At 41.9% G+C, this 11,721-nt stretch overlaps 1 protein-coding gene across 3 annotated transcripts; it reads left to right on the top strand.

Annotated features, from left to right (window-relative positions):
* The first annotated feature begins 4,614 nt into the window (after positions 1-4,614).
* LOC136530391 (uracil phosphoribosyltransferase-like) lies at positions 4,615-11,084 on the top strand. 3 transcript variants are annotated; one of them, XM_066523134.1, is made up of 12 exons: positions 4,615-4,924; positions 6,066-6,145; positions 6,240-6,318; positions 6,406-6,464; positions 6,689-6,766; positions 6,848-6,929; positions 7,236-7,284; positions 10,170-10,231; positions 10,371-10,438; positions 10,539-10,594; positions 10,681-10,728; positions 10,805-11,084. In XM_066523134.1, exons 2-12 carry the CDS (start codon positions 6,101-6,103, stop codon positions 10,854-10,856), a joined length of 678 nt encoding a protein of 225 aa, XP_066379231.1. In that variant the 5' UTR covers positions 4,615-4,924; positions 6,066-6,100; the 3' UTR covers positions 10,857-11,084. The 3 variants fall into 3 exon arrangements, with proteins under 3 accessions (XP_066379231.1, XP_066379233.1, XP_066379232.1); XM_066523136.1 differs by having other exon boundaries at positions 4,615-4,931; XM_066523135.1 differs by lacking the exon at positions 4,615-4,924 and having other exon boundaries at positions 4,956-6,145.
* The last annotated feature ends 637 nt before the right edge of the window (positions 11,085-11,721 follow it).

Below are 11,721 nucleotides of genomic sequence, written 5' to 3'. Positions count from 1 at the left end.
ACGATCACTCATCCGTTGCATGTAAATAAAACTACAAATAACTAGGCTCAATCTATTGTACCATCAACAGGTCGAGTCGTCTGATGCAGCATTGACACTAGGACCCTAGATCAGAGACCAGCAATCGATGGATCTACTTACATCGCAAAGAAATCATGAAGGCATGTTATACGCGTGGAAGCTCAGGCCATCGGCTAAATAGCCGATGGAGACATAGCGAGTGGCTGACGTCGTGCTCTTCTTAATAGATAGATCTATTAACCGACAATGTCCAATCTGACACACTATCAACAGATCGAGTCGGCTGATGCAGCATTGATAGCGGAGTCATACCGGATAATGGCGATCAATGAATCTATCTCTTAACAAAACACGACCTCAGGCACCCACCATGTACGATCAAGATCAAGATGGATTAGTCATCAAACTGGATCTAACGTCAAGAATTGAATTCAACTGTGATAATAATTGGCAGACGATAGATCAAAATAATAAGACCAATAAATCTCAATCTAGATCTGGCAATTGGTGATATTGTATTAAACAGTAAACTATTTAGCACGATATCGATAACTTTGATTAATACCAACGTTTATAAGAGATCAGTCGTCTGTTGCAGCTTTGTAAAGGTTGATATGAATCGATAACTGATCTATACTGTGATTTGTAAGAGATCAATCATCTGTTTCAGCCTTACAAATAACAATATAGATCGATAACTAACTTATACTGCGACTTGCAAGAGATCAGTTGTCTGTTGCAGCCTCACAAGTAACAATATAAGTTGTGACGGATACTCACAAACAAGTCGGAGGTCAGGTCATCCGATGCAACCCTGCTTGCCCAAAGAACTCGTTGAAATCTACTCTACTCCTACTCCTAAGGGGTGGCGTGAGCCGAAAAGTAAAGATACTTGTTTTGTTGATCGATGAGAGATGTCTATTACAATAGCCGGCGTTCACTATTTATACCCGAGGCTTGACTACGAGTCCTGGTTGAACAAGACCGGTTATGAAAACTTAGAAAAGAAAACAAAACTTCCTAATTTAAGATAACTTGGACTCCAATCTTTCCTTTCTATGGAACCCGATGCGTCTCTTGCTGAGTCCCGCCGTTTCTGCCAATTGGGCCCATTATCTTGGAACGATGATCTCATCTTATTTATTTGATGGCGACCTGGTTAGCCGATCCTTGCTGAATATCTTTGGCTTTCCTTTGACAAATTTAGACCTCGGGGTCCCTTCTTCTTGAACATAATTTTGGTGTCAACACATATAGCGTTAATCTGGACGCAAGATTGGTTCACTATTTGCGTCGACTGTACCACAAGCTGAGAAATCGGTTTCGTCACACCCGATGGTCCCCTATGTGGCATTGGTCTCATTGGAAGATCGTTTTGCTCTATTTTGAGACAATGTTAATCTCGGTACAAGAGCCGGGCACGGTTTGTGCCAACCGTACCATAGGATCGGAAATAATTGTGGTCGCACCTAATGGTCCTCATAGGTGATGTGCATCATGTTGAAGTTTGTTTCAATCCATTTGGCAATAGTGTTAATCTCGGCGCAAGATCGGGGAACAGTTTGCGCCAACAGTACCGCAGGATCGGAAATCATTTTGGTCGCACCCGATGGTCCTTCTAGGTGACGTCCATCACATTGAAGCTTGTTTCGATCTGTTTAGCTAAAGTGATAAGCTCTACGCAAGATCGGAGCGCGGTTCCACATACCATACCATAGGCTTGCAAATCACTTTGGTCGCACCCAATGGACCTCCTAGGTGTTGTGGGACAAGCGAAAGCTCTTTTCGGTCCGTTTGGAGATACTTCTAGTCTCAACGTAAGATCGAGGCACAGTTTGCATCGACCATACCATAGGATTAGAAACCATTTTGGTCACACCTGATGGTCCTTCTAGGTGACATGGGTTAGGTGGAAGCTTGTTTCAGTTTGTTTACAGACAATGTTAATCATGATGCAAGATTGGTGCATCGTTTGTGTCAATTATATCACATGATCAGAGATCATTTTGGTTGCACCTGATGGTCCTCCTAAGAGATGTGGATCAAGTGGAAGCTCATTTTGGTCGGTTTGGATATAGCGTTAATCTCGACGCAAGATTGGGGCACCGTTTGCAACGACTGTAGTATAGGCTTAGAAATTGATATGGTTGCACGCAATGGTCCTCCTAGGTGACATGGGTCCAAGTGGAAGCTCGTTCCATTCGGTTTGGAGATAATGATAATCTCGTCGCAAGATCAAGGCACGGTTTGCACCGACCGTACAACAGGATCGGAAATCATTTTTGGTCGCACCTCATGATCCTAGGTACTTCGTGTTGAAGACTGTTTTGATCTGTTTAGCAATAGTGTTTATCTCGGTGCAAGACCGGACCATAGGTTGTTGCACGGACCGTACCATAAGCTTGCAGATCACTTCTATCGCACTTGATGGTACTCCTAGGAGATGTAGAGCAAGCAGAAGCTCATTTCAGTCCAATTCGAGACAGTGTTAATCTCAGCGCAAGATCAGGACACTATTTGTGCCGACCATACCATCAGGCTTAGAAATCATTTTTGTCACACCCTATGGTCGTCTTAGGTGACATGGGTTAATTGAAAGCACGTTTTGGTCTATTTCGAGACAGTATTAATCTCGACGCAAGATCGAGGCACAGTTTATGCCGACTCTACCATAGGGTCGGATATCCTTTTGGTTGCACCTGATGGTCCTCCTAGAAGACGTGGGCCAAGTGAAAGCTCATTTCGGTCTATTTGGAGATAGCGTCAATCTTAATGCAAGATTGGGGCACCGTTTGCATCCACTGTACCACTAGTGAAAATCAATTTGGTCGCACTCGTTGATCCTCCTAGGTGTCATGCGTCTAAGTGGAAGCTTATTTCGTTCCGTTTGAAGACTATTAATCTCGGCGCAAGATCATAGCATGATTTGCACCTACCACACCACATGACCAGAAATCATTTTGGTCACACCTGATGATCCTCCTAGGTGATGATGTGCATCATGTTGAAGTTTGTTTCGATCCATTTGGCAACAGTGTTAATCACGGCGCAAGATTGGGGAACGGTTTACGCTGACCGTATGCCACACCCAGTTTCAAGGAATCGAATGCACATCAAATGTATGCCAGGATCAGTTTCTTCATACATACAAGACAATTAGTGATACATATTAGTGTTTATGTACATACATTAACTTTATTACAAAATGACCAAAGGGTCTAAAAGAAAATTACAAAGATGACTTCAGCTATGCCAGGTCTTCCATTATCCATAGGCAGACTGTGACACCCTAGTTGTCAGTCTCAAGTTAAGACGAAACTCAAGTCTCAAACAAGACATATCCGATGGTGATCATGAGCTCTAGTTCATAATCTTGCAAGTGGTGGCAGAGGTGTTTAATTCAATTGTTTAAAAAATGAGACCTAACTTAAACTTTTAAAGATAGAGACAAACTCTTTTGCTTAATGTTAACCCTTTGCAAAATGTGCTTGAGTAGTGTTAATCATGTCTCTTGCATGTGCATCACATAAGCATGAACATCTCTTGGTTATATGAAAAGTTGCCTGAAGTTTGGAATCATATCATCTTCCACTAATAGCCATGTCATGCCACTAACTTCCAACCTCTTAATGCAAGCTATCCATGTCGTCTCAGGTTCTCTCTCGACATGCAAGACATCCATATCATCTTCCACTAATAGCCATGTCATGCCACTAACTTCCAACCTCTTAATACAAGCTATCCACATCATCTCGGGTTTATCTCAACATGCAGACATCCACATCATGTTCCACTAACTATTCACATCATCTTTCATTAATAGACATACTGTGCCACTAACTTTTAACCTTTTAATACAAGCTATCCATATCATCTCTACTTAATTTCATTTTTAATTTTTTTGCAATCTCGGCAGTAACACGCGGAGTACCTTCTAGTTTTACCTAAAAGCTATGGCCTCACTGGTACAATAGGTAGCATGGATGGACCCATATCATTTTTGCTAACATGTGCTACAAATATTAAGAACATTTTTTTTAGAAATGATGCGATAATAGATTTAAAAGTATCATGATAACACATTAAGGTTATTATGAATACATCAAATTAAATAAGTTCACAAGTTAACCACAATTTTAGCTTTATCTATTTTTACTTCCAAAATATAATGTTTCTCGATCTGCTTCTAAGCATAGACGTACTTACAAGTTATGACCAACCGTGTTTATTAAAGAAACAAAGAATACCAAAAAAATAAGAAAACGGTTATTACATGACTATAGTTTATTAATAGATAAAAACATTACTATTAGTATTTTCTATAAACTTATTTTTTAAGAAGATTCTATAAACTTAATTAAACCAAATTTAACCTATATAAATCTTAGACGATTTTTTTTTTACCAAGGGAGTAGCAAACATTGCCTAGCCTGGCCCATGTATGGTCCAACCACGCGCTTATGGAGCACAATTGCAGAAACACGCCCATCCATCCCTAATTCCCCGCCGACCAGGGGCGGACGCCCGCCCGCGCCACCCCCCCCCCCCCCCCCCCCCCCCCCCCCCCCCCCCCACCCCCCGAATTAACACAGAGCAAGTCTTCACAGCCCAGCCCAAAAACACCGGTATCCCTAGCTTCAGCCCCCGCCGGCGGCTCGTCCCGTCCCCGACTCGAGCGGCCGTAGCGCTCGCCGCTCGCGAAGTCGCGAGTCGCCCCGTGCCCCCGTCGCCCGTCCTCGCGTCCCCGTGCCCCCGTCCAGGCGGCAGTTCCTCTCTCTCCTGTCCCCTTCTGGCCTTCTCCGTGGCCTGGGCGTGCGGCACTGCGGCTGGCGCTGGCCGGCTCCCGGCCCCTGCCCCCGTCGCTCCACGGCCCTGGACCAGTACGTCACAGCAGTGTCGCACGGTGAGAGGTGACAGGCTAAGAGCCGCCCATATGTACTGAATACTTATCTAGTTACTAATAATTGCATTTTACTTTGCAACACTTCATATCTCAAGGTATAGAACTAAGGCCCTGTTTAGTTTCAGGGTGTAAAGTTTTGGAGTGTCATATCGGGTGTCATATGGGGACGTCGCATGGGGTGTTTGGATACTAATAAAAAAACAAATTACAGAATCCGTCAGTAAACCGCGAGACGAATTTATTAAGCCTAATTAGCCTGTCATTAGCACATGTGTGTACTGTAGCACTTGTTGTCAAATCATGGACTAATTAGGCTTAAAAGATTCGTCTCGCAAAGTAGTCGCAATTTGTGCAATTAATTATTTTTTTAGTCTATATTTAATGGCAACGTATCAGGTGCAAACCAACCAATCTGTGCAAACTTAGAAACTACCAATCAGGACCACTAGATGTTGATCCAATGGATGGGGTGAGAGGTGGGATTTTTTTGCGCTTAAGCCCTCCACCCGTCGGCCTTTTTTTTGCGCTTAAGCCCCCTCACCCCATCCATTGGATCAGCATCTAGTAGTCCTGATTGATAGTTTTCAAGTTTGCACAGGTTGGTTGGTTTGCGCCTGATATGTTGCCATATTTAATACTCCATGTATGTGTCCCAACATTCGATGGGATAGGGTGTAAACTTTTGGGGAGGAACTAAACAAGGCCTAAGAAATATGTATCAAAGAGTAGTGAGATAGCCGGATTGAGTAAAAAAAAAACTGCGGATTGAACTTAATATGGATGAAATAGTTGCTGGTCCAGGGCTTATAGGAAGCGAATTGATGGGTTACATCGTGAAAGCATATGTGTTTTTTGTTTTTTTGCTATGGAAGGCTCTTGATTTGGTACTTTTCTATTTCAATGTTCCACTTAATTGTTTAGGACTTTGAATTGATATAAATCTTTGTTATATCGATTAGTATACGGCTAGTAAAATTTCTAGTCTTCCTAGCCTTCTATTGTTCAGCACCCCCCTTGGCTCGTTTATGGATCCGCCACTGCCGCCGCCTTCCCAACTTGCCATCCTGCACTCCCATCCCGCCGCCTCCCCTTGCCGCCGATTGCTTTTCGTCCTAATCCTGACTCACTTAAAACCCTAAAGGCCTCCAGCAAAGGTCCCAATCTTGAGTACGGAGGATGGAGAACTGTAACAACGGACCAGTGGCCGTCGACGATTTCAAGGTACGAACCCACCTGCTCCCACGTTGTATTAGTGATTGGTGCCGTAATACTCGTCGGAGATCAAGGTGTTGGTGGTTTATTGCGCCGTTGGCAGGTGGTGGTGCCGGGGCACTCGCTGATCAGCCACTGGGTCTCAGTGCTCCGCGATCACTCCACCCCTTCCCATGCCTTCAGTGAGTGCTGTGCCTTTTTTTATTGTTCTTCTGAATCTCGTCCTTATTCTTGGTGCGTCGTGCTTCACTTGTGACAATTAATTGCAGGGAGTGCAATGGGGGAGTTAGGGAGATTGCTAATCTATGAGGCAACTCGGGATTGGTTGGTATGTTCCTAATTCTTACCTAAAACTAGATGGAAATGCTTTATTTGGTGGTGCTAATGCAAGTGTTTGATGTTAAGATAAATTTAGGGTAGATGTGAAAATAATGATCACTGCGATGTGAAAAGGAAACTTGTAATGTATTTTATTCTGGGCAGTCAGTAATGATGAATTTTATTTCGTTGAGTATGTGATCATTGAGATAGTTCTCCACTTTCTTCTGGTAGCCGACAGTAACACGGGAGATCCAGACACCTGTGGGCACTGCGGTTGTTGAATCTGTCAGTGAGATGGAGCCAATCATGGTTTGTATTTCTCTTCAATGTATCTTTTTGCAAATTTGGCATTATTATTAAATAACCTTGAATTTTATTGATATATTTCAGATTGTACCTATTCTTAGAGCAGGGCTTGCTCTTGCAGATCTTGCAACATCAATTTTGCCATCAACTAGAACTTTCCATTTAGGTGAGAAAAAATAACTTTTGATTTGTTGGGAAAAAAAAAAAACTCAATTTCTCACTTGCTGATGTTTGTGATGCAATATGTTTTCATCTTTTGACTTACAAAGAACATCATATTTGATCGAAACACTTTCTGCTGATGAATATGCTACTAGTATGTCCAGAAACACATGGTGTGCTTCAACTTTTCTTTTACTGGACAAATTTAGCACATAAAAACTGGTCTAGTTTTCTAGATAAATTTATCTATTTATTTAAGCATGCTTATTGATTACTGCTAATGTTCCTTTTTTACCTATACTAAATGAAGGTATGTCCAGGGATGAGACAACGCTGCTGCCCTCTGTTTACTTAAATAAGTAGGTGCCATTCTTTTTGTTTTGCATTTAGATAAAAAATGTCGTTGATATGTTATAACACAGTAGTTGGGGCTCTACTAAAGCTATGTAACTTCATTTGGCAGAACGAAATATTATCTCAATAAAAATGTAGCTTGTTTGTAGCTAGGAAACTACAAGCGCAGGTTTCGAGGCAGTTCATGGAGGTTTTGGGTATTATAGTAGGAATCAGGAGGGGGAGGAAGTTTTGGACTTCGCGGTAGCTTTTGACCTGATGATAGCCAACACTTTCTTTAGAAAGAGAGAATCTCATCTAGTGACCTTCAGTAGCGGACAACACTCTAGCCAGATTGACTTGTCCTCGCAAGAAGAAAGGACAAACGAGCATGCTTGGGTTGCAAGGTGATATCAGGGGAGTGTTGTTTCTCAACATAAGCTTTTGGTGGCAGACTTTCGTTTTCAGGTGTGTGCCCGTAGGGATAAACAAGCTAAGATTGAAAGAATAAAGTGGTGGAAACTGAAAGGGGAGACGTCAGAAGTATTCAGGGAAAGGGTTATCAAAGAGGGCTCTTGGAAGGAAGAAGAGGACATAAACAACATGTGGGAGAAGATGGCAACCAACATTCGGAAGGTGGCCTCAGAGGTGTGTGGAGTAACCAAAGGAAGTGGAGGCGAGGCTAAAGATACTTGGTGGTGGAACGAGAAAGTCCAAAGGGCTATTAAGGAGAAGAAAGAATGCTATAGACGTTTGTACCATGACAGGAGTGTGGACAATATAGAGATATACAAGGTGGCAAAGAAGACTGCAAAGCGAGCTATAAGTGTGGCAAATGGTAGAGCGTACGAGGATCTTTACCAATATTTGAGTACGAAGGAAGGAGAGAAGGACATTTATAGGATGACTAGGGTTCGTGAGAGAAAGACAAGGGGCTTCAACCAAGTTAAGTGCATTAAAGATGAAAGAGAGTATCTCTTGGTGAAAGAGATGAGATTCGACATCGATGGCAAGAGTATTTTGATAAATTGTTCAATGGTGAGAATTCGGACACAACCTTTTAGTTGGATGACTCTTTTGATGACACCAATAGGCGCTTTGTGCGGAGAATCCAAGAATCTGAGGTCAGAGAGGCGTTGAAAAGGACCGGATGGTATCCCAATCGAGGTGTAGAGATGCCTCGAGGACATAACTATAGTATGGCTAACCAAGCTGTTCAACCATATTTTTCGATCGAACAAGATGCCTGACGAGTGGAGAAGTATATTGGTACCGATCTACAAGAATAAAGGGGATATTCAAAGTTGTACTAATTACCGGAGAATTAAGTTGATGAGCCATACTATGAAGCTATGGGAGAGAGTTATCGAGCATCGCTTGAGAGCAATAACTCGGGTCTCTATGAACCAATTTGGTTTCATACCCGGAAGATCAACCATGGAAGCCATTTTTTTAATAAGACAAGTTATGGAGCGGTATAGAGAAAAGGACCTACACATGATTTTTATTGACTTGGAGAAGGCTTATGATAAAATACCATGGAATGTTATGTGGTGGGTTTTGGACAAACATAAAGTCCCAGCAAAGTACGTCGGGCTCATTAAGGACATGTACAACAATGTTGTGACTAGTGTTCGAACAAGTGATGGAGACACGGATGACTTTTCGATTAGGATAGGACTACATTAAGGGTCAGCTTTGAGCCCTTATCTGTTTGCCTTAGTGATGGATGAGGTCACAAGGGACATACAAGGGGACATCTCTTGGTGTATGCTTTTTCGCGGACGATGTAGTGCTAGTTGATGAAAGCCGGACAGGAGTGAATCAGAAACTGGAGTTATGGCGGGAGACTTTGGAGTCCAAAGGTTTTAGACTCAGTAGAACTAAAACTGAGTATATGAAATGTGACTTCGGCACTACTACTCGGGAGGAGGAAGATATTAGTTTGGAAGGTCAAGTAGTGCCTAGGAAGGATACCTTTCGATATTTAGGATCAATGCTACGGAGAGACGGGGATATTGATGAAGATGTTAGCCATAGAATCAAAGCAGGGTGGATGAAGTGGCGCCAAGCATCTGGTGTCCTATGTGACAAAAGGGTACCACAGAAGCTAAAAAGCAAGTTTTATAGGACGACGATTAGACCTGCTATGTTGTATGGTGCAGAATGTTGGCCTACGAAAAGACGACATGTTCAACAGATAAGTGTCGCGGAAATGCGTATGTTGCGTTGGATTTGTGGTCATACAAGAAGGGATCGAGTTCGGAACGATGATATACGTGATAGATTAGGGGTAGCACCAATTGAAGAAAAGCTTGTCCAACACCGGTTGAGATGGTTTGGACATGTCCAACGGAGACCTCCAGAGGCACCGGTGCATAGTGGAATCCTAAGCCAGGATAGTAACATGAAGAGAGGCAGAGGAAGATCGAAGTTGACTTGGGTAGAGGCAATAAAAGGAGACTTGAAAGGATGGAATATATCCAAAGACTTAGCCTTAGATAGGAGTGCTTGGAAAACAGCTATTCACGTGCCTTAACCTTGATGGCTTCTACTGGGTTTCAACTTTAGCCTACCCCAACTTGTTTGGGATTTAAAGGCTTTGTTCTTGTTGTTGTTGTTTGTAGTTAGGAAACAAACAGTGGAGGTTGTTAAATATTCTTTAGTTAATTTAATTTTCTTGATGAAGAAGTCACTTTCATCAGACAAGGTTGGAACCACAGTGATTATGAACTGTGTTCCAGCTTACTCTTTTCTATCTTATTGTACACTTTTAGTTAATTTGATGTATCACAAGATCTTTTCCTAGAACAATCTATTGAAATAGTTGAGTTGCAAGCTATAGTGTTGTATGAAATTACCAATGGTACTTGTTTTCCTGATGATCAATGGAACATAATTTTGAGTGCAGGCTACCTGATAGATTCCCAAAAGGATGTAATATACTCCTTGTGGATCCTATGCTAGCAACTGGTAATCCTTTTCCTTGTATATCACAGCCAATTCTTATATTGGGTTATCATTCTTTTTGAGTTTGCCTGATTGATTTCACTCCTATACCCATGCTGTGTTTGAGTGGTCGTCTTTCTTCTTACCTTGTGTTTTCCATCAGGTGGAACAATCACTGCAGCAGTTGATCTGGTTAAGGAGCGTGGAGCTAAAATCAGTCAGATAAGAATCGTAAGTTCGTGAAGCAAAAAAAAATAATGAAAAAGATGAAACAGATCTGTTTGTTGATTAAAAAATGGTTATTATTTTCTAAACAGTCATTGTTATGCAGATATCAGCTGTTGCTGCTCCTCCTGCCATCAAGAAACTCAATCAAAGATTCCCAGGGTGCATTCTGAAGTTCTATAAATTTGTTGCATTTTTAGTATCAAGGTTACCTTGATGATTGTATATCTTATCACTCTTTTCTGCAGGATTTGTGTGTATACAGGAACTATGGATCCAATTGTGAATGAGAAAGGGTAATTATATTTTTACCAACATATGCATAAATCATGATTATTGCACTGCTAACTCATTCTCGCTAATGTACTGCAGTTTTATAGTCCCAGGCCTTGGGGATGCTGGAGACCGCAGCTATGGAACATGACTCTGGCGGTCTGGCCCTTTGCTGATGACCATTGTTAGGAATTTCAGCAAAACCCAGATTTAGTTGATGCCTGCTTATTTTCGTAGACCAGATTTGTGGTTCCCTAAAACACAAATATGTAGTTTTGAGGGTCTGAACATAATATTTTGACAATGTGATGTCAAATTTTGCCCTTGTGGTGATATCCTGATAATGCCTATGAGCTTCATGGAGTGTTTGTTTTGAGAAGTGGGATAGCCTACAATCACCTTAGCTCTGAACATAACCTATCTGCTGCTTGGTTTCAAGAATGTAGCGAGTTGTTTGTCGCTATCCCAAGAATTACCCAGATGTGGCCAAACAGGCGATCTGTTGATTGCAGTACCAAAACCGGTTCTGTTTATACTGGGTGGAGCTGGAGTGTATATGTATTGTCGAGAATAAGCATGATCCGGAAAATGTAAGGGACCACCTACATGCGCAGGTCATTGTAGGCTCAGAGCATCTCGAGCAGTAGGAGAAAACTCTAACCCTAAAAATTAGTTATTGAGGGAAGATACAAAACGTGTTTTAGGGTTTTGAAGGTCTTCTCTCCAGCAGAACGAGAAAATCTAATCCTCAGTAAAAAAAAATAGTGGATTGGGGGAGGAGAGGTATCCCTTTATTTGAGGGGTGGGAGGCTATGATTTGAGATACTGAGAAAAAAAAATCATTGGGGTTGAGTTTGGAGAACTGCTGGAGCTACAAGATCTTCAAAATAATATTTTTTTTTCTTGGTAGGGGTTAGGAAAAGAGAACTGCTGAAGATACTCCTACTCCTTATTCATCAATTTTTATTTATATTTTACTATTCAAGGCATATTGAAGACTGCATACAACCCTGTAG

This window comes from Miscanthus floridulus, unplaced genomic scaffold (assembly GCF_019320115.1).
Source record: "Miscanthus floridulus cultivar M001 unplaced genomic scaffold, ASM1932011v1 fs_118_1, whole genome shotgun sequence".
Lineage (NCBI taxonomy): Eukaryota > Viridiplantae > Streptophyta > Magnoliopsida > Poales > Poaceae > Miscanthus > Miscanthus floridulus.
The sequence above is the reverse complement of the archived record's forward strand: the minus strand, read 5'-3'. Positions and strand labels throughout refer to the sequence as shown.